At 38.7% G+C, this 20,404-nt stretch overlaps 1 protein-coding gene across 1 annotated transcript in view; it reads left to right on the top strand.

Annotated features, from left to right (window-relative positions):
* The window catches only part of nrip2 (nuclear receptor interacting protein 2), a 44,695-nt gene extending 37,033 nt beyond the window's left edge, over nt 1-7,662 (top strand). Inside the window, exons 5-6 of the mRNA XM_063500998.1 lie at nt 1,252-1,304; nt 3,577-7,662. Coding sequence (XP_063357068.1) covers nt 1,252-1,304; nt 3,577-3,693 — 170 coding nt within the window. The 3' untranslated portion in view covers nt 3,694-7,662. The remainder of the gene's footprint in view (nt 1-1,251; nt 1,305-3,576) is intronic.
* The last annotated feature ends 12,742 nt before the right edge of the window (nt 7,663-20,404 follow it).

Below are 20,404 nucleotides of genomic sequence, written 5' to 3'. Positions count from 1 at the left end.
GGCTGCAATCAGGCTCAAAAAGACTAGTGAAGGTTTGCAAAAGACTGCGTGTCAATCCATCCATTCTCTTCTGCTTATCCTTATGAGTGTCACAGGGGGGGCTGGAGCCTATCCCAGCTATAGGGCCAGAGGTGGGAACACCCTGGACAGATTGCCAGTCTGTCAGACAGATTGCCAAAACATTGCAACCCTGCGCTGATGAGTGCAACTCATCTGTTCTCTCTCACTGTTCTCCTCCGGTAGCAGAAATCAGAGGTTATCTTTGTCAATAAAAAGGCTGCTTTCCTTTTAGGGATCGATCCAGAGTAGTCCTTGAAATTTGTGGTTGCCCATGATACTAAAAACAATAGTGATTAAGTGCCCAGCACATTTGTTATTTCCTGCAGCACTTATGTAAATGCATTAGCTTCTCAAAACAGCTTCAACTGTTTCCTTAGTGTAGCTTTGTATTTAACATACAGACTGACATGAATCCTAACCTTGTTCCTATCTGTGCCGTTGTTGCAAAGTAGTTTGCGTGGAAAACTTGCCTGCAAACACCTGTCGCTTCCTGTGACAGGGGTCTAAGATAACCTTAAATAAACACTGGTACAAGCTTAGCCTACTGCTAAGTAGTAGTAGTAAGTAGTAACTAAATAGTAGTTACTTTTATTTCATTTATTTATTTATTTATAAAAGGTTCAGAGGTTGTTTTAGGTGGATTTTGTTACCTTTAGACAGAGCTACGCTAAATCTAAAACTAAAAATGCTGCTTCAAACATGCAGCTATTAGTCTTCTCATCTGAGTCCCTGCAAGGAGCTATAATCTGTTTTTTAAATGTTGAAATGTTCCTTTAAAGTTAATCTAGAGCCCCTAAGTCATGCAATTACCCTTACTTTACTTACCTTTCCCTTGCTGTGAAAACATTCAGTCCTCACAAAGACAAAAAAAAGACTGCTTGCTGTTATTGTTGTATTTTTTGTAGACTTTCTCCACTGACTCTAAATCCCTTATACCTGCATCCAGGGTTCTTCGTGCGCATCAAATTCTCACGTTGCCACCACCCACACAAGTACATATGCTTAACAGCGCTCATTAACACACGGATGAATATGGAGCGTGCTGATGACTTAACCTGAATTCAGGCTAATGAATGCATTTTCAGATGAGGTGTTAAGAAATGGAAGCAGCTTACAAAATGCACTGAAATGCAGTTTATGTATTTCTCTTCCCTCTGCCCTTATCTCTCCCCTCCTTTTCCTCCCTTTCAGAGGACGAGGCGTTCGAGCTGTGCCTGGGTCTGCAGACTCTTTTGGAACTTAAAGTAAGATCCTCATTTCATTTTCTCATATTTTGTGAGCCTTATCGCATCTTTTGATGTGTGCGTGGCCTTTTACAGACTCAGCTAAGCTGTAATGGTCACAAAGCTTTAAATAACCAAAAAGGGGAGAAGAAGAAATACTCTCATAGAACTGAACATGTAAGGGGGAAATATGCCGGTTCTTATTGCATAAGGGTCGTGTTGTTTTTATAGCACAGCATTTAATCGGGCGCCCGCTGTGCAGATAAATCCCACATGAGGAGATTCTGGACATTCTGTGATGTGAAATGTTTAATATTCACATTTGAAATATGACATCTAAGTCCAATCACAAGACAACCTGGCAGTTTGAGAGTAGTCCTTCGTTTATTTCAGCTTTACATAATCAGGCAACTAGTTATCTCCTGGAAGATCTAATTAAAGTGAGACTTCAGGGTGTGAAAAGAACATGAGCTCCAATTTTGTAGCTCAGCCCTGAAGGACTGTGTGAGGTAAGATGAACATTTTAGCTCCGAGCTCATTCCGGTGTTTAGCTTTCCCTGCAAATATTCATAAGCAGTGTTAGTAATTGTGATTAATGACCTGCACCAGCACAAATGTAATATAAAAGCTGCTTAACAGAAGGACGACGAATAAAACATCCATGCTTTCATAAATCAATGTTCCAAGTCTTGTGGTTTTCATAGAGAAAGTGTTAGACTGCGCTTTACATTTCAATTCATTATCATTCATTTTTCAACTTTTATGACATAAAATAACCCTGAACTGTTAACTAAACACAATATTTCTATTTATTCATCTTGTAGAACACATTTCAGACTTTGGTTTACTAGTCTTTATTTTATTCTGGTTGATTTTTACTGATTTAAAATGTATCTGTGTTAGCGTGCTAAACACAAGTCTACACATTTTACTGTTATTTAAGGACAATTTATAACCAAAAACTCCTTTTATGCATTATGGCAGTCCTGTTGATTTTCCTTTGGGGGTCCTTATTGCTTTTAAGGTCCACCAACATTTTTTCGATGCATGGAAGGGTAAGAGTTGTGTGTGTAGGCAAAACAGTCAACTTTTTAGTAACCCATAATCAAGTTCAGTGATAGGGAGGCTTTATGGTCAAACAACTACAGAAGAATCAGAAAAATGAAGCAAATTACTCAAAAAAAACACAACAAAATGAATGGATATTTATGGTATAATTCCCATTACACCGTATAAAGTTCGATACTGGATTAATGCAGATCTCACTACCAGCTTGTTAACCTTTCCTTTCACGCTTGCTGCTATCTTTATGTCACAAATCACCCCTGACATTTGTCTCCACCCACTCAATGGAGCTAATCATGCTGAAAATATGGGGGCCTGTTTCAGAAACGTTCCACAGGCTGCCCTCCAGGTCTATTTTTGACTTAAGTCATATCAAAGATGGAGTAAATCTGTGCCCAAAATGCAGCTTCCTGGGTTACTTTCAGCTGAATTTCATTTGTTGAACCCAGTAATAGCCAATACATTCTCATCGAAGGGGTGTCACATGATGCCATTTTGCCTTTTTGTGTCTTTTTTTTTCTGGCAGCCACTGGTCACTAGAGAAAAAAGTATATTCCCTGACCAGTTGGCGAGTGGTTGCAAAAACAGTGCTATGTCGAAGACCTTATGATTACCGCCGCTGCAACCAAGACATTTAAAAAGGTGCAACTTTTACTTTAGAGATGGCAAGTAGTTGCAGACAAGCCTGTATCTTCCATGTGACCTACAGGCTGCAGCATTCTGTTAGGAACCAAAGCAATTAATGAGATTTCTTTTTATGCAGCACTCTGTACCTCTTTGTGACCGGTTTCACCTAGCAACTGCTGGCAACCTCCAGCAACGACTTGTCAACTGGTTGGGGAATAAGCATTGTTTCCATAGTGACCAGTGGTTGCCATGGGGTTCCAAGCTTGTTTCTAAGACTCACAGCCCTGGCTTTGAGTTCAGAAGCCACAACACCGACTTTGCTTCTGATCAGAAGAAAACTGGCGTATAGGGAGAAGGAAGGGACCTACAGCTGCTTTTTTCAGAAGCTGATTATTTTGGATATGAATTATGCAAAACTACTCTAGCAGAATTTAAGAATACACACAATTTTCCATCTTAGATTATTAAATTGAAATATATCTGGAGGTATTAAGTGCAATAAACTATCCAACTTTTCATGTGTGTTGTGAAACAAGATTGGCCACCTGTGATTAAATATTTAGTATACTAATTATGTCTCCCCATGTGACTCCTCTCATAGTGCTGTTTGGATCTGAGCAGTCAGGTCCTGAAGCTGCAGGGCTGCAGCGAGGATCTGCCCTTCCTGAACCCCTTGACCGACAGGCAGTGTCAACACGACACCAACGAGAACCTGTGAGACCGACTCGGCAGCAGGGACCACGTCCTCCTAAAGCCTATTTGGTTGCAGCAATGCGGCATGATGCTGTTCATGTCTGGGCTGTGGGGTCACCGTGTCTCTCACTGCCAGAACATGGATGAGCATTCGCATCAGTTGTGCTTGAGTTTACATCTTTGTGTTGGTAGAATTAAGACATTCACCATGGTTATCTCTTATATAAAACTAGTCTAGTAAACAGAGGAAAATCCAGTCTTGTAAGTTTAATCATTCTTTGTGATTAGACTATATATTCAAACCAATTCGTCTGCTGAGCTGCTCAAATACACCAATGCACTAAAAGGGAAAACCATAATAATCCTTAAAGTGATTTTTTGTGGAATATTTTGTGATTTAACTGTAAAAATACTTTGAGTCATAGAGTGAATGAAAAACAAGTTAATTGTGAAGTTAAACAACTTCACTTAAGATATTCTTAAAGGAATAATTTTATATTTCGAAACGTTTAGCAACAACATTAGCCTATCAGCACCATTAAAACTCACTATTTAACATATTACAGCTAATTTCTGAAGACCATACGAACACTAAATGTACAAAATAAAAGTTGTACGTAATATAAAGGCTGACAAAAATTAATATAAGCATATTAAAGTTTTTTAAAGCTTTTTATAGATGAAACCAGATTGCTAATTCAACCTAACTTTCTTCTAGCAAATACTTTAGCAACTGATCCAAAACTTTAGTCATACTCTAGTATTTATCAACTATGTGTGTTGACCATTTATTTGAAAAGCTATTAAGACTGATCCACTTAGACAGGTGTCCACCACTTACACCATCAGTGACGTTTAGCTAGAAACATCAAACCATTCTTTCATTTTCCAATAAATTTGGAAAAATAATGATTGTGTTTTTCAACCACTCCAAGTATATAACTTTCTCCTATTTTGATTATTTTGTCTGGCAGCTTTTAGCTACTCTGTTTTCACTCTTTAGCTATGATCTTTAGCCATCAGTGTCAACTGTTCACTCGTAGCTGTGGCCAGCAGCTGAATTTTTTCCCAGACATTTATCTGTTGCTTTAACTTTAATTCACGTGTCCGTGATTTAAGTTATCTTATTTACTCCATGCTATTTCCAACCTAACTTTCAGTTTATAAAGTTAATGTTTATTTTAAAGTTGTTGTTTTTTTAAGTTCAATTCTTTACTTTACCTGAATATTTGATTTAATATCAGTAACTTTACCTGGTTATGTATAACTTAAAGCTATTGGCTTTGAATTGCTATGTATTTATTTCAGGTATTATCAATTTATTTTATCAGTTGTGCTAACAAATAATCACAGTTGTGCACAAAAACAGTATTTCCATTGTTTGTTATCTTAACTGTCTGCAAATGCAAAAAAATTAGTATACCGAACAGTTTCTGATGCATAAACAGGAATTAAACAGCATAATATTTTTCCCCAAATCCTCCTCCAGCAAAACTTTCACCTACGAGGGGAAAACCCCTGCTCCCTCAGTGATATAATAATTTATGTGTATCTACCTAATTTGAATGGTTATTGAACCATAGTCATTCAAAAGACACAAACAGTTTGACATGTTCAAGAGATATAGTCATAGAAAACAGAGAAATACAACCTGATTATTGCATGTTAATCTCGAAATTTTCAAATTTTAGGAAACAAAAGTAAAAAATGAAAATTTAGGAATTTTGCATATTGTGTCACATTTATCCTCAACTGTAATAATTACATAAACGCTTTATTTCCACTCTTTAGCCATTTTTTTTACCTGTTATTCCACAGCTGTATCTACACAGTTTTCCTCCATCTATCCCTAACTTGTACCCATTTGTTTGCTCATTATTTTTAACTAACAGTTTCCAATAGTTACACATGTATTCAGCAAAGTGCACATTTATTTCCACTTATTTTTAATCTTTATCTGCACTCCTTAAACTCTATTGGATGATATAGCTTTATTCTTTCAGATGGTCCTTTGTGTAAGAAGAGCGTCAAGCTAACAAACGTCCTCTCCTATCTTACCTCGTACCCCTGGAATCAGTGGATTTAACATATTGCCTTAACATGTTCATTAGTGACGCTTTAATTGGTGCTGGAAGGCTTCTTTTTCTCACCTTTGGACCAAGCCAGGCTGGATTTTTTAAATCAACATTTCCTGGCTGTAGCCTTATATTTATCATACAGAGCGGTGTCAGTCTTCTCGCTGTCATCAGTATGCTGTATGAAGCTGTATTAAGCACATTTCCCAAACTACATTTAAGACACGACACACCTCATATAAAAACAAAGAGAGTCTTCGAGCTATTTCCTGAGTGTTAAAAGAAAATGTCGAGAAGCTTAGGATTCTAGTGTAATTAAGTGTGGATCAGGCTACCTCCTTAAAAGACACGGACTGGTTCTCATAGAGAATTTCAAGAGATCTAAGGAAACATTTCTTAAGTAGATATATTTAGCTTTGTAAAGTCCCTTCATTCTTTTTTTCCCTCATAAAGAGACTGATTTGGTTATGTTTTCCAAGAGCACACTTTCCAGCCCATCACGATGGCCTAGACTGAGTTATGGTAGTTCCCTATAAATCCCCTCATATAAAAATAGACTTAAGGCCAGCCGGTTAAATATATCAAGAGTCAGAAATATCAAAACATTCCATCTGCATGACTTTGTAAAGTTCTGCCTTTGTATAAGTCTGCATGTTTATGTACTAGTCTGATTGTGTCATGTTGAAAGTCTGAAGGGGCTGGATGTGTGTGTGTTATAAGCCCAGCAGGGTTTTCTGCCATCTTATAACAGCAGCTCCTGTTTCACGTGGGAAAAAAGTGGAACAGGTCCCATCATCCCCAAACTGGTACAGCGAGCTCCGGTCAGAACAAGCTGCCAAAAGCCGACCCCCGCTGCCTTCCCTTTCTGACTCTTTCAGGAGATTTTAACCACTTGGCTAAGGCTGCACTTGTGCCAAGGCACCTCTTCAAGCTTATCTTCATTTAGGCAACTGATCTTCTTTGTGTATTTGCCACCATTTTTTGGCTGATGTTATTCACTCTTGATGCCTCATGTTTGCTGATTTGCCTCCCCACTACAGTGCCACCTGCCTCTCTTGTATGTGTTTTCATAGTGTGGAGAGTAAGGAAGCTGCCTCAGATGTGCTCACCGAAAGCACCATCATGCTCTGCTTTAACAACACCCGAGCTGCGCCACGCTTTTTGACCGTGCTACAGCAACCATCTAGCCTATTCTTGGCGGTCATGAACGTGCAGATTGGAAATATTTGTTTCTCTTTGTTGTATTAGTGACCTTCCTATGACGTGTGAGAGGAATCGATGTATGACAGAAATTTATTTTTGGTGTTTTTCTTCTTCTGGACAGTATTTTCTCTGCCTAATAAAGTATGTATTCTGGCTAGCTTGGCATTCATAATTTTATGACAAGGAGACACAACACAGAGGAGTGATGAGCCTATTTGGAAAAATGGAGCATCAGGGCATTAATTTAAAATCTCAGCAGACTGGCTGTGGGAGGACTCCACTAGACAGACCAGCCTGAACATTGATTCCCATGTTCTGCAGTAGCTAGACACCCATGTATGTGCCCTTCACTGCTACATCTTGCGATATAAATAAGCATGTCATGTTAGAATAGAGGAAGCAGATGTTCCCACAGCACCAGGGGCCTTTGACAGTTGATTGGCCTGAGCATTGAAGGTTCCCATCTTGCTGTACTGCCCTTTTTTTCCATGACAGAGACCCAAGCCAATTCCCATTGAATATGTAGTAAGATCAAGTCCTTTTAGCTCTATAGCACTAGACTAAACATTTCAAGTGTTTTAAAAGAAAACCAGAGGAAAGACAGAAGTCTTTATATCTGAACTAAGAGCTGTGTCTCTGGTGTTTTATAGATAATTGTTTCTTTTACAAATTATTTTAAAGGAACACACCAATAACCAATCTTTTACAGTAAATTACATCTAAGCATGATTAAAATCACAGAATTATTAAATGTGTTAACATGTTAATGTGGTGGTTTTTATATGCTATATACAGTAGCTATCAAATGTATACCATAGGCAAAGTCAGATATACATATAATATAACGTAGAGTGGAAAACGAATTTGCCACTTCCTCATTTCTTAATTTGTTGCACATTTGTCACACTTTTGGGAAAATATTCTGTGGAGTGACGAGACAAAAGCTGGACTCTTTTGAAAAGGTCCTACTACATCAGGAGTAAAACTAACACAACACTTCATAAAATGAACATCATAGGAACAGTCAAACATGGTCCGGACTTGAATTTGATTGAGAAGGCTGTTCATGCTCATAAACCGTCCAATGTGGCTGAATTAAAAAAGATTCTGCATAGAAGAGTGGGCTAAAATTCATCCACAGTCATCTCAAACATGGCGGTTGTAATGTAATGGTCTGGGGCTGCTTTGCTGCTTCAGGACGACTTGCTGTAATTGATGGACCCATCAATTCTGCTCTCTACCAGAAAATCCTGAAGGAGCATGTTCAACCATCAGTTCATATCCTGAAGCTTTAGCTCACTTGGGTAGACCAAGTCCATGTCAGAATGGCTCAAAAACAAAATGAAGGTTTTGGAGTGACCAACACCAAATGTAAATCTGATTGCGATGTTTTGGCATGACATTAAAAAGGCATTTCTTGCTGGGAAATCCTCCAGTGTAGCTGAATTAAAACAATTCTTTAAAGCAGAGTGGGACAAAATTCCTCCACAGTGATGTGATTGTAAATGATCACAAACGCTTGATTGCAGTTCTTGCTGCCAAGGATGGCAGAACAAGGAGGTTTGGATAACTTGTTTCTATACTAAGTGAAATCATCATTTACAAACTGCATTTAGTACTTACTCAGCTTATCTTCGCCTAATATTCAAAATTTGTGTGACAAAACTGTGACAAATATGCAAACAAAATAGGGGGGCAAATGCTGTTTCACTGCACTGTACAGCAGCACAAAAAGCAATTAATACTCAGCATGAAAAAAATCTATTTACATTCCTTACCTCACCTATGAGATAGCAGATAGGCTGGGCTTTTATTTCATTTAAGAATAAAACGAGGAGCTCGATCATTCAGAAAGGCTTCGTAGTAGAGCTGCTACTCCTCTACATTGAAAGAAGCCAGCTAAGATGGTTCAGGCCTCTGACTAGGATGCCTGCTGGGTGTTTTGAACACGTACTACTGGGAGAAGGGCTATACTCAGGACATGCTGGGAAGATTATATCTCTCAGCTGGCTTGGGAATGCCTTGGTGTTCCCTGAAGGAGCTGGAGGAGGTGACCAGGAAGGTGAACGTCTCTGCTTAGAGTGCTACCTCTGTGACCAGACCAGATACACAGGAGATAATGGTTGGATGGGTGATGGATGTTAATCTGGTTGTGTTTTGGGGCAGGTGTACCTATGCCTTGGCAGTTATTATTGCAACACAAAAATTTTACACACAGAAGAAGAGAAGCATTCATAGTCATTGCATAGCTGAGTGTAATAAAAACTTCCTAAATGTTAATGCGGCTAAAGCTTTGTCTTTGATGACAGTTTTTGGTTTTAACTAAATAACTTTTGATTCATGCCCTGATGAATCTCTCCTTACATATTTTTTCTTACAGATGAAGCACAGGGTTCCAAATATGGACTAGCCCTGTCTTCCTCTAGAAAAAGAGGTAGATGCAGAAAGAGAACTGATAGAAAGAGGCTACAGAGGGAGCCTCAGGGCCAGCTGCAAGCAAGCAGCTGAGGGCTGGAGCAGGTACTGATGGCCTCCAGTAGCACTGTGAGGGAGTCTTTTTTGACAAGCATATGTGCTTCAGTGTCCATATTAAACAAATATGTAGGACAGATTTTTTACATTTGTGCAACAGCTCTAAAATGAGAACCATCCTATCTCAGAGTGATGACTAAAAACCTGTTCATGCATTTATTACTTATAGGTTGGACTAGAATTAATAAATGAAATGAAATAGTAATTCGTTATTATTAGGATGTCCTAAAACCTTGCAGAAAAGCCTTCAGTTGATCCAAAATGCTGCGAGAGTACCAACAAGGACTGGAAAGAGAGAGCATATTTCTCCCAATAACATCTTTTCTTCATTCTCCCTTTATTGTTTACGTTCCCTGTTAAACCTAGAATCGAATGTAACCCTACTGTACACATTTTATTAGTACATACTAAAAATTACTTAACATCATTTACTGACTCGCTTTGGGCCATTTTATTGACAAAAAACAATTTTATATTTCAGACACCCCCTCCCCAAAATATTTTTGTTGCCTAGGGGCAACATTGTGCAATACAAGAAAATGATCAGTTCAACAAATTTCCTTCCCACTATGGCCAAAACACTTACTCATAGTGGGTCATATGATTGTTGGGTTTTTCTCTGTTTTCTTTGTATTATTGTAGGTCTTTACTTTACAATATAAAGTGCCTTGAGGCAACTGTTGTTTTGATTTGGCGCTCTATAAATAAAACTGAATTGAACTGAACTCTGGTGTTAGTTTCCTGGTCTTTGTGCACCCACTGTTGAAGGCAAGTGTCAAGTGAAGTCCTTATTTTCGCATCTATCCCTTTGGTATAACTAAAAAAACAAAGACCCATAATGCTGCGTGTTACAGATGTCAGTGTGACAAGCACAGGAAAAAACTGCATCATGCAAAAGAAACTAATGGCACCTGGGAAACCTAGAGGTGCACAGCCCAGAAAATCTGTCAAAACACTGTTTTTGTTCAGGGACACATCTGCATTAGGCGGGTGCCTCATTTCTGGCTGTTTTCTCACAAAGCAAACTGCAGTGATATTGTGAGACCTGTCACACGAAGTGTAACAAAAATAAAGCTTCGTGTTACAGCTCCTCGCTCCGCTAAGCCGGGGAACACGGTTGGGGAAAGGACATTACAGGAACACAAAATTACTACGAACCTTGTTAAAGAAAACCTCCCTCAGTCCACCCCCTCCCCTGTTTTGAGTCAGTTTGCACACCACATCCTGTCAACACTGAGCTGCTAACACCTCCAGTAGGAAAGTACCAGAAGTCAAGTATTGTTACCGAAAAGGCAATGCAGTGTCTCAAGTGCAGCAGATGCTTTGAACATAAACCACAAACTGATCACTGGCAGTTTGGTAGAGAGGTAGAGAGGACACATCAAAGGGTCTGCTCTGACTTTATGTTTTCTTTAAGATAAGCTTTATGTATCGGTGACTCTGCCAGCAGCAGAAGTGCTGCATAAAACAATGTCTCATCTTCCCATACAATATGCATATTTACCATTCAGAGGGCAGCTCTCGACTGGAGATTACAGCAGAGGGGGCGCACCAATCTTCACAAGAGAATGACTAATATAAATCTCCACCCAGAGGACTGAAAGCATGCATATAATAACACGGTGTTTCAAAGTGATTGCTCGCTATTCATCACCAGTGAATTCTCCGAGGCTCTAAAGCCATCATAAACTTACAGTAACTACTCTTTTAGCTCATCCACCTCGGTAATTGCTTTGATAGAAAATTACTGGAAAGTGAGCTCAGGTGTAGGATCAGCACACATACAGTAACAACAGATAAATCTTGGCCTCTGCCTGCCTCCAGCAATAACTGCAGAGATGTGATTAAACAGATAAACCAAGTTTAACCTTTGGTCCTTTCAAGATTATAGACTTAAATGATGAGACTTCTAACGTTACTTATTCTGGAAACACCACAGTGAATCAAGTAAAAACTGCAATCAAGCCTTTGTAATTGACAATGAGTCTTTCACATCACTGTGGAGGAATTTTGTCCTGCTTTTCTTTAAAGAATAGTTTTAATTCAGCTACTGTTACGGAACTGTCTATATTTTGAATCAAGGTGTCTGGATTTTGCTCCATATGTGTGTTCTGTGCCTTTAAGTGTCTGTGCAGGTCCTCTTTCTGATTGGAGAGCTGGCAGCTGCTGATTGGTTCCCATTATCAAGTGGCTGGTTTAAAAACCCTCTCCAGCAGTTGTTCCCTTAGCAGCAACCAGTGTTGCCAACTTAGCAACTTTGTCGCTATATTTAGCGAGTTTTCAGACCACCTAGACGTGAAGACGTGAAAAGCGCGTATCGCTTTTACTCTCAACAAGCAGCGGGTGCTGTAACACAGTCAGTTCTTCTTTTACTATTTTACTCTTATGCTGTTTTGTGGATCACAAGGTTTAAAACTACTTACAAACACACACACACAAAGTAACTCCACTAGAGTGCCTATTTCGGGTCACTTTTGCCGGTCCAAGCCCGGGTAAAGGAGCAGGGTTGGAATTGTGACATTAAAAAAAACAATAATTGCTAAAAGAAATTTAATTTGTAGTTCTAAATAAACTCTAAATGCATTTAGGACGTTTTTTACTCACTCTATGTCTCTTCCATGATGTTATTTCTCTCTCCAACAACATAGGTTACAATTATATTAGCATGACCAATTATGCAAATTAGGTGATGACGTCATTTAGTGACTTCTAGCGACTTTTAGGACAGCCAATAGCGATTTTCCTTACTCAGGAGTTGGCAACACTGGCAGCAACTGATAGCAACAGCAGACCTGTCCGTGGCCTCCAAACCCTTAGTGACAAATTTTTGCATGTGTCTCCTGTACCCCTGGACCGGGACGTAACAGCTACACTGGAGGGTTTTCCAGCAAGAACAGTCTGTTTTGTCATGCTAAAACACCTCAATCAGGTTTAAGTTTGGAGTTGACCACTCCAAAACCTTTATTTTGTTGTTGAGCCATTCAGACATGGACTTGGTCTACCCAAGTGAGCTTAAGCTTCACAAAACAAACTGATGGTTGAACATGCTCACCATTTGTCTCATCAGTCCACAGAATATTTTCCCCAAAGTCTTGGGGATCATCAAGATGTATTTTGGAAAACGAAAGATTAGCTTCTCTGTTCTTTTGAGTCAGCAGTGGTTTTCTCCTTGAACTCTCCCATGGATGCCATTTTTGCCCAGTCTCTGTCTTATTGTTAAATCATGAACTGAAACAATTGAGGCCTGCAGTTCTTTAGATGTTGTTCTGGGTTCTTTAGTGACCTCTTCTTTAGTAGGCCAGCCACTCCTGGGAAGGTTCACCACTGTTCCAAGTTTTCTACATCTGCAGATATTGACTCTCAGCGTGGTTCATTGGAGTCACAAATCCTTAGAAATGTCTTTGTAATCCTTTCTACAGTGATGGAGGTCAGTGACTTTGTTTCTCATCTTTAGATCATGGCATGATGTGTTGCTTTTTGAGCTCTTTTAGTCTACTTCACTTTGTCAGACAGGTTGTATTTAATGATTTCTTGATTCAACAGGTCTGGATGTGGCTGAACTAAACAGAACTCAGCTTTCCGAAAATGTGGCTAACCACATTTGATTATTTGTTAAACAAGCAGAAACAAATACTTTTTCACATACGATTGAAGATTAGGTTTAGATAACTTTTTTCAAGTATTAAATTTAAAAAATGTAAAAATTAATAAAATAAAAAATTAAATTTGAAAACTGCATTTTGTATCTTTGCCTAAAATTTAAAATAGTTTTTGATGATGAGAAACACGTGTGACAAAAATGCAAAAAAGTTTAGAAAAAAAAAAAAAAAAAAGGAAAGGAAAATCTAATTAATGTTTTCAGAAGCGAACCAATATACATTTAGAGCAGTAGGTATTCAGTGCAACAGGTGTCACCTGGGGTGTGGGGTTTTGTGGGGTTTTTTAAAAATAATTTTTGCACTATAATGGAGCTATTTTTGATGAATAAGGCACTTTTATTATGTGCATATACAAGTTCGGTCCAATCTCAAACCTGCATCACATACATGAAGGAGAAAAAGAAAGAAAGAGGTTGTTGGTCTGTTTGTCTGCCATTAACAGAAAAAGTAATGATGGAAAATGCTCTCTATCCCTTCCCGTTAGTGCATAATTAGTCATTAGCCGGAGTAATCTGGACCTCAGAAAGGAGGCAGATGAATTGAAGTTTTTTGTTTGTGCTCATGTACTGTTCAAAAAGTTGTAGAAAGCACTTAAATCATTAATCGGGTATTGATAAATGAACTAATCAAGTTGAAAAACTCTTATTGACATGCACTGGCAGTCACACAGGCGTAGAGACTGGTCGGCCACCCGCTGCCACCCATCTGCCTTTTAAGTCCGACGTCATTAGCTGTTTCCGTCCAAACTCCTAATACTGTGGCATCACTGAGAGTTAAAGCTGTCTAATTTTTTTCATTTCATTTTTAATAAAATGATCAGTGTGGCTGCTCTCTCCTAGGTGTAACAATAAAGTTTAACATGCAGGAATCCATGAAAAACAGGATTTAAGAAGTTTAACGGAGTAAGAAGTTAGCAGGGAGTTAGCTCGCTAGTTTCCATCTAAAGATGACATACCATGTTCTGACTGAGGGATTTCTGGAAAACTAAAACCTAAATGTATAGCTCTGCTATCACTTCAGACATAAATGAAGACAGAAAACAAAACAGCAGCAATGGTTGTAAAGTTACTGATGGTTAGGGACAAATGTGATTGCGTGGCAGGAAAAACATGTTGAAAACAGACCAAACTTCAGTCCGGAGATAATCCACTGTGGAATTATATAGCATTATATAACTTTTTAGCATTATACTGTTTAAACATTATACTTTTAAGCAGGCTCCTGTGTGACCTTAGGAGCAAGAATAGTTGAAGTAACGTCACAGGAAAAAGATGCATAGGTGACATACTAAGAAATAGTACAGAAGGTACAGTAGATAACGGGGGGCAAAAGGGCAGCGTTAAGAACAGTCGAACACCTTGGATAAGTATAGACTAGAAAAGCAGAACCAAGGAGGAGAGCGTAAACCCCCGGCGCAACACACTTGACACCTACAAAGCGCACACTCATGACACTTGACATGACCCGCACACACACACACACACACACACACACACACACACACACATTGCAGATAGAAACATGTACATCACACATACACATAAACAATTAAGACATGCATTTAAGAAAGGGGTTAAAGATAGGGCAAGATCTTAAAAGGAAAGGTTGAAGACGATAGATGAGGAAGAAGTTGTTTTGATCGAAACTGTGTATGACGTATAGGCGAACGTGATATCAGAATAACAGGAAAGGTGGGAGGTAAATAAGGAACTTTGGAATAATATAAATGTAATAGTTCGAAGGACTTCCCTTCAAATCTGCAAGAGGCTTTATGCTGAGCTGATTCCCTCCTGCGCAGGGGCTGAAATAAAGAAGTTGATTGAATTGAAGAAGTCTGTCTCGAGTCGTTCGTTTTGGTTTTTCACCAGGTCAGAAAAAAAGGATCGGGAGCGGCATCAGCACGCCGACACCATCTACACCATCTACAATACGAGGATGGTCATTAATATACTGCTGCATGGTTTAGATTACTCGTTATGAAAAATTCCTGATCCTCAGATTCATGCACCCATTCAAATTTTGTTAGTCTCAGAGTGATTATTTTCTGACCTGATCAAATATTTGGTGCCTGGCAAACCATGAGCCGATGGGCTGTAGTTAGGTTTTAAAAACTGAGTTTTAAAAAGTGCTGCCGATGAATAGCGGTAATAAAAACCCAGAAAAAAAGACAACAGCCTTAATGAACACAGTGTAGTTTGGACCCGGAAGCAGGTTTCATACGTCATCACTTAAACAACCGGATAGGTTGCTACAGAAAAATAGATATTCCCTTCACGGTTGGCGACCAATTGTTTGAGGTTGCTGACTGTTGCTAAGTGAACCTGGTTGTAAATAGGTAGGTTAGGTTGCCATGGTCATCTGTAGTTTGCACAGAAGACGATCGTTAGTGAAACTGTGACGCAAAGTAGAAACAGAGGCCGTTTGCTTTCAAAATAAAAGTTGCACCTTTAGCATTGTATTGGTTGCAGCGGATGATCTGATATCGTCGTGTTGGTGTTGTTCCCAGATCATCATGAAAATGTTGTTCCAGGTTCAACATTGCAAGTGACCAATCACATTGTTGTGAAGTTATTCTTTTGCGTGCCAGGCCATTCGTGCATTTATGAAATTCCAATGTTGCAAGGACAATATCAATTCTGCTTACCGTTTATTAAAAGGTTAGGGTTAGGGTCAGGGTCAGTTGATCGGCGGACAGAGGCGGTTTCTCGCAGCTTAAGTACAGTTTTTTGTTTTACGGCGTTTTTTCCCGAAGTCGCAAAAGTATGACATCACAACATTCTGATTGGTCACTTGCAATGTTGATCCTGGAACAACATTTAGTATGATGATCTAGGAACAACACCAACACGACAATATCAGATCGTGCGGTTGCAGCAGTTAGGCAGATCTTTTACAATGAAGGTGAATGTTTTATTGTGTTATAGTGTAAGGTTATCGAAACAATGCCAAGGTGAAGCCATGCTACCATTACAGTCAAAGTGTGTGACTTATCTTTTGCCCAGACATAGTCTCGAGTCGTTTTTAGCTCATATAAACACACTTTTTGATTTCTGCTCCTCTTCACATGATTAGAAACTGTGGAAGGTTAGAGTGGGCAGGAGGGCTTTGCTTTTGTTGCAGACCTTTGATAAAGGCTGACAGCCCACTCCTCCAGCCAGACCATCATCCTCATCACAGACTGTTCACTCCCACACCAGCAGCAAGACTACTGCAGAAATGAAAACATTATTTACTTTGCCCGCCACTAGAAATAGCTTTCTCCATCATGTTTCCTTCATCTCTATCAATAGCATCTCTTCCCGCTTTATATCATCCCATCCATCTGGTGAGGGGATGAAAACACATCCCTGCAGGCTCTAGTAGCACAGCAGGAATGACCCACAAGTATTTACTTCACAGAGCGAAGCAGGGATGTTAATCAAACCAAGTCATCAGTGGTGAGGCAGCATGTTCTGTAAATCCAGATCCACTGAGTGGGAGATTCTCCAGGGTATTTCAAACAAGACCGATCATTAAACTACCAGAAAATTAAAATGCAAACCGAGAAACATTTAACAATTTTCCAAGCTAAAGGATATATGATTTGGGTAAATAAAAAAGAAATACCCAGCAAAAGTCAAGTAAGTATACACAAATGCATATGGTTCTGCAAAAGAAATATTCCTCTTGTTCTGTCAGGGGACCACCTTAGACGGGACTCTGATTGGGGTTAAATACCTGCGAATCTCCAGCGAATCTGAAGAAGCTCATTGGATAAAAGGGGAAACATCTTCACAAACTGAAAAGAAGTCCAGTTGCCTCCAATGACAGCACTTGATGGTAGTCGTTTTGCAGCACACAGACAACAACTACCATCAACCTGATGTGATGAAAATACGTATGTTTGGTTTTTTTTACACCAAAATCAGTTTATTTCAGTGAATTCTACTTAAATCTGCTTCTCTACAGAATTGTGTGAAATCTTGATGAACAAACTTATGATACTGAACAGCTTCAAACCGAATTAATGCCTGACTTTTGGAGGGAACACCGAGCCCATGCCAGAAACTCAAATATTAGCTGTGTCTCATCATTTAATTTCACATTAATCCCCTCTGCCACATTATTCCTTCAAAAGTGGAAAAACATTATATTAGAAATATTGTGACCACCTAGGAAGCTAAGTGCTTGTGTATTTCCAGACTCACAATTATATACCTATAGATGACTGTCTGCTCCTGATATAAGGCATATCTGATATGTGAACATTAAATTTGTCATTCGGTCTTTGCATTCTTCAGTGTTAACTCTGTGCAACATACAGTAGCTGTTAATCTACATTAATCTACATGTTAATCTGAAGCTTTTTTTTGTTCACGTGGACTTGATGAAAGGGGGGAGTTGCTAAGTTATCTAGCATCTTTGTTACCAAGCTGCATTCATTGAGTTTACAGGTGCATTGCAGAGACATACATATCTGCTAATCAGGGCTGAGTAAAAGACTAATCAAATATTAGAATTTGACTCACCAAAATTGAAGCAAAAACTTCTTTGATGATCTGTACCACACAGCAAACCATATTCTTAGTCAGATGAGGCATTAAGAATGCTCCAAATGGCTCCAAAAGCACAGACATAGTGAGGAGGTCCAGTTTAATGACTCGAAGCAGTGGATGAGGCATACCAGACACCGACGCCACATCCTTGACTCAATTATTCAGTTGGATAGGTTAGGGGAAAAAAAGTTCACCCCACTCAGAGTTGTTATAAATGTGGAAACTATCCAGAAAGGCCACCCTGCAGTTTCTGAACTCTTTTTCAATTCTGTCACGCCTTGATTTGGACATAAGGTAGAACTGGAATTTACCAGCTAATGCTAGCCCCAACTAGCTAGCTTGGTTAGTAAAGGGCATCTTTTGCAAAAATGTGATCACTAACCATGCAATGTTAACTTGTTTGCCATAGTAGATGTGTGACAATCAGGGTGACAGTGTACAATCAGGTGAATTAGAACCCAGTCACACAGGCCTCCCACAGGGCAGTTTCAGGAAAAGTGATTTCCAAATGATTTATAAACCATGCCAACAGACTTGTCAGTGACCCTCTGGTAATCACCTGTCACTAGGGAAAAACCTATATTCCTCAGGTGTTTGGCAAATGTTTCTTGGAAATTGCTTGTTTTTCTCTGTCAGCTGGTAAAAACGTCTTTGTGTCACTGTTTTTGTCACTAGAATATTGCTACGGTCGTAGTTTGAATGAAAGTGACGGACTTCTCTACAAACACTATACAGATACTTCCCAAGCTGTACTGAAACTGTTAAATATGCAACACAAACTGGAAATGGAGAAGGTTTGCCTTTTCCGGCTGTAGCACTGATGTAAAACAATAGTTTGCGTCGTACATTGTCATGTTGAATTGCTGCTTGGCTTCTAGCTACCAAGGATTTGCAGACATGCATGTAAAATAGAAGGAAGCAATGGAGGATTTTGGTGAAGTACATTTTTGCAACTGATTTGAGCAAAAGTCAGCAAGCTCCAGGAACCACTTGACTTGTTGGCTCAGGAGTACACATTTTCCCCCAGCAACCAGAGGTTGTATTATGATATGGCTGACAAGACTAAGTTTGGCAAGAAAAAATTGCCTCAAAATGTACAATAACCAAAACAAAAAACCCCAAAACAGGAGAATTGACCCCTTACCGTGTTTTTGATTGGCCTGACACTGAACAAGACAAAACAGCTTACATCTTTTACTAAAATTATACCACCTATAATGCACAACTTAAAGCCCTAATGAAGTTTACCCTCTACTCTTAAGTTAGATTTAGCTACCAAATTTATCTCACCCACAGGTGTTATGTTAGCTATGTATACTAAAACAATTTTTAGCACTGGGCTGCAAACATGCTGAAATCTGCTCATCATTACAGAGCACAAAACAGATTTGTACATTTTTCAGGTGCACTTTACATGCTAACATGTTAATGCTATCGTCCTTGTATTAGCATGTCATTTAGCATGTCAATCAGTCACGTCCACTAATAAAAATCAGAGATGCATTTAAAGTGTCAGATTTAGTAGTTTTATAATTGATTGTAAAATTTGGGTTTTGCTATTTAGGTTTTAAATTTTGTTCAACATGCTAATGCAAGAATGTTAAACATGCTAGGATGCTAACACAAGTTGCCCAAAGTAGAGTAAAACCATTTATTCTTAAACTATCAAAACCTTGTAAAGTAATATGTCATTTAAAATAAATCTGTACTTATCCAGTATAGTTTTATAGTTCTTTTTATATTTAGTATATTTTTTATACTTGCTATATTACTAAATTAAATGTGTTTTATTATATATTTTATGTATTGGTTTAAAGAATTACAAGTAAACTTTAATTGTTATTTTAAAGATGTTGAAATGCAGCATTACATTTTTTTAAATGTTACATTCTCTTTGTTCATAAAAGTATGAAAAAAAATATAAAATAATAACAATAATAAGACCCTCTGACTGGAGATTGTGTACAAAGTTAATTATGTAGAATATTTATTTATAATATAAAATCCTTTTTAAAGTACCAGCATTCTCTCTTAACTTCCACTGTCACAATGACTGCATTTTCAGAAAGGCACTCCCAACATAAATTCCCTCCAGAAAAACGGTTGTCTTTCTTTTCTATTCACCCTCAAAGTGACACTGAATCAAAAATAAGCATTATCCTGTCACATCTGCAGCACATTGTTCCAATGATCAAAACGCTGTTAGCAAGAGTGGCTATAAAATTCATTGCATAAAAATCCAACACTTGCACAATATTGCATAATAAGACACCATGTAAGATTGCAATCCCCTGTGTCTACTGAGATAACTCCCCTAATTTTTAAAACTCCTGTTGTTCACTGAAACAAAGAAATGTTGTAGAATTAAGTCAGAAGTGGGCTGTTAATCACAAGTGTGGCCATCAGTGGCTTGGGGCTGTTGATGGGACGTGGCAGAGCTTATGTTAAGTGTTCTCACTCTTTGAGTGGTTAAGCTTATCAAGATTATCCATCTACCCATCCATCCATCCATCTTCTTTCATTGATCCAATTCAGCCAAATCTAAAAGAACTTTAGTGAGATAAATGCAGTGGAGAGAAAATATATCTCAGAAATGTTGTGTACTCGAAGTATAAAGTAGCATTCAAACTACCCAAAGCTTGCACCTTGAGTAAAGTAAACAATATCACCTGAATTGCATTTCAGCTGTTCTTGTGATTTTCTTCACCTCCTGCGGGGCTCCACAGTCTGAA

This window comes from Pelmatolapia mariae, linkage group LG17 (assembly GCF_036321145.2).
Source record: "Pelmatolapia mariae isolate MD_Pm_ZW linkage group LG17, Pm_UMD_F_2, whole genome shotgun sequence".
NCBI lineage: Eukaryota > Metazoa > Chordata > Actinopteri > Cichliformes > Cichlidae > Pelmatolapia > Pelmatolapia mariae.
This window is presented reverse-complemented; position numbering and strand designations above follow the sequence as displayed.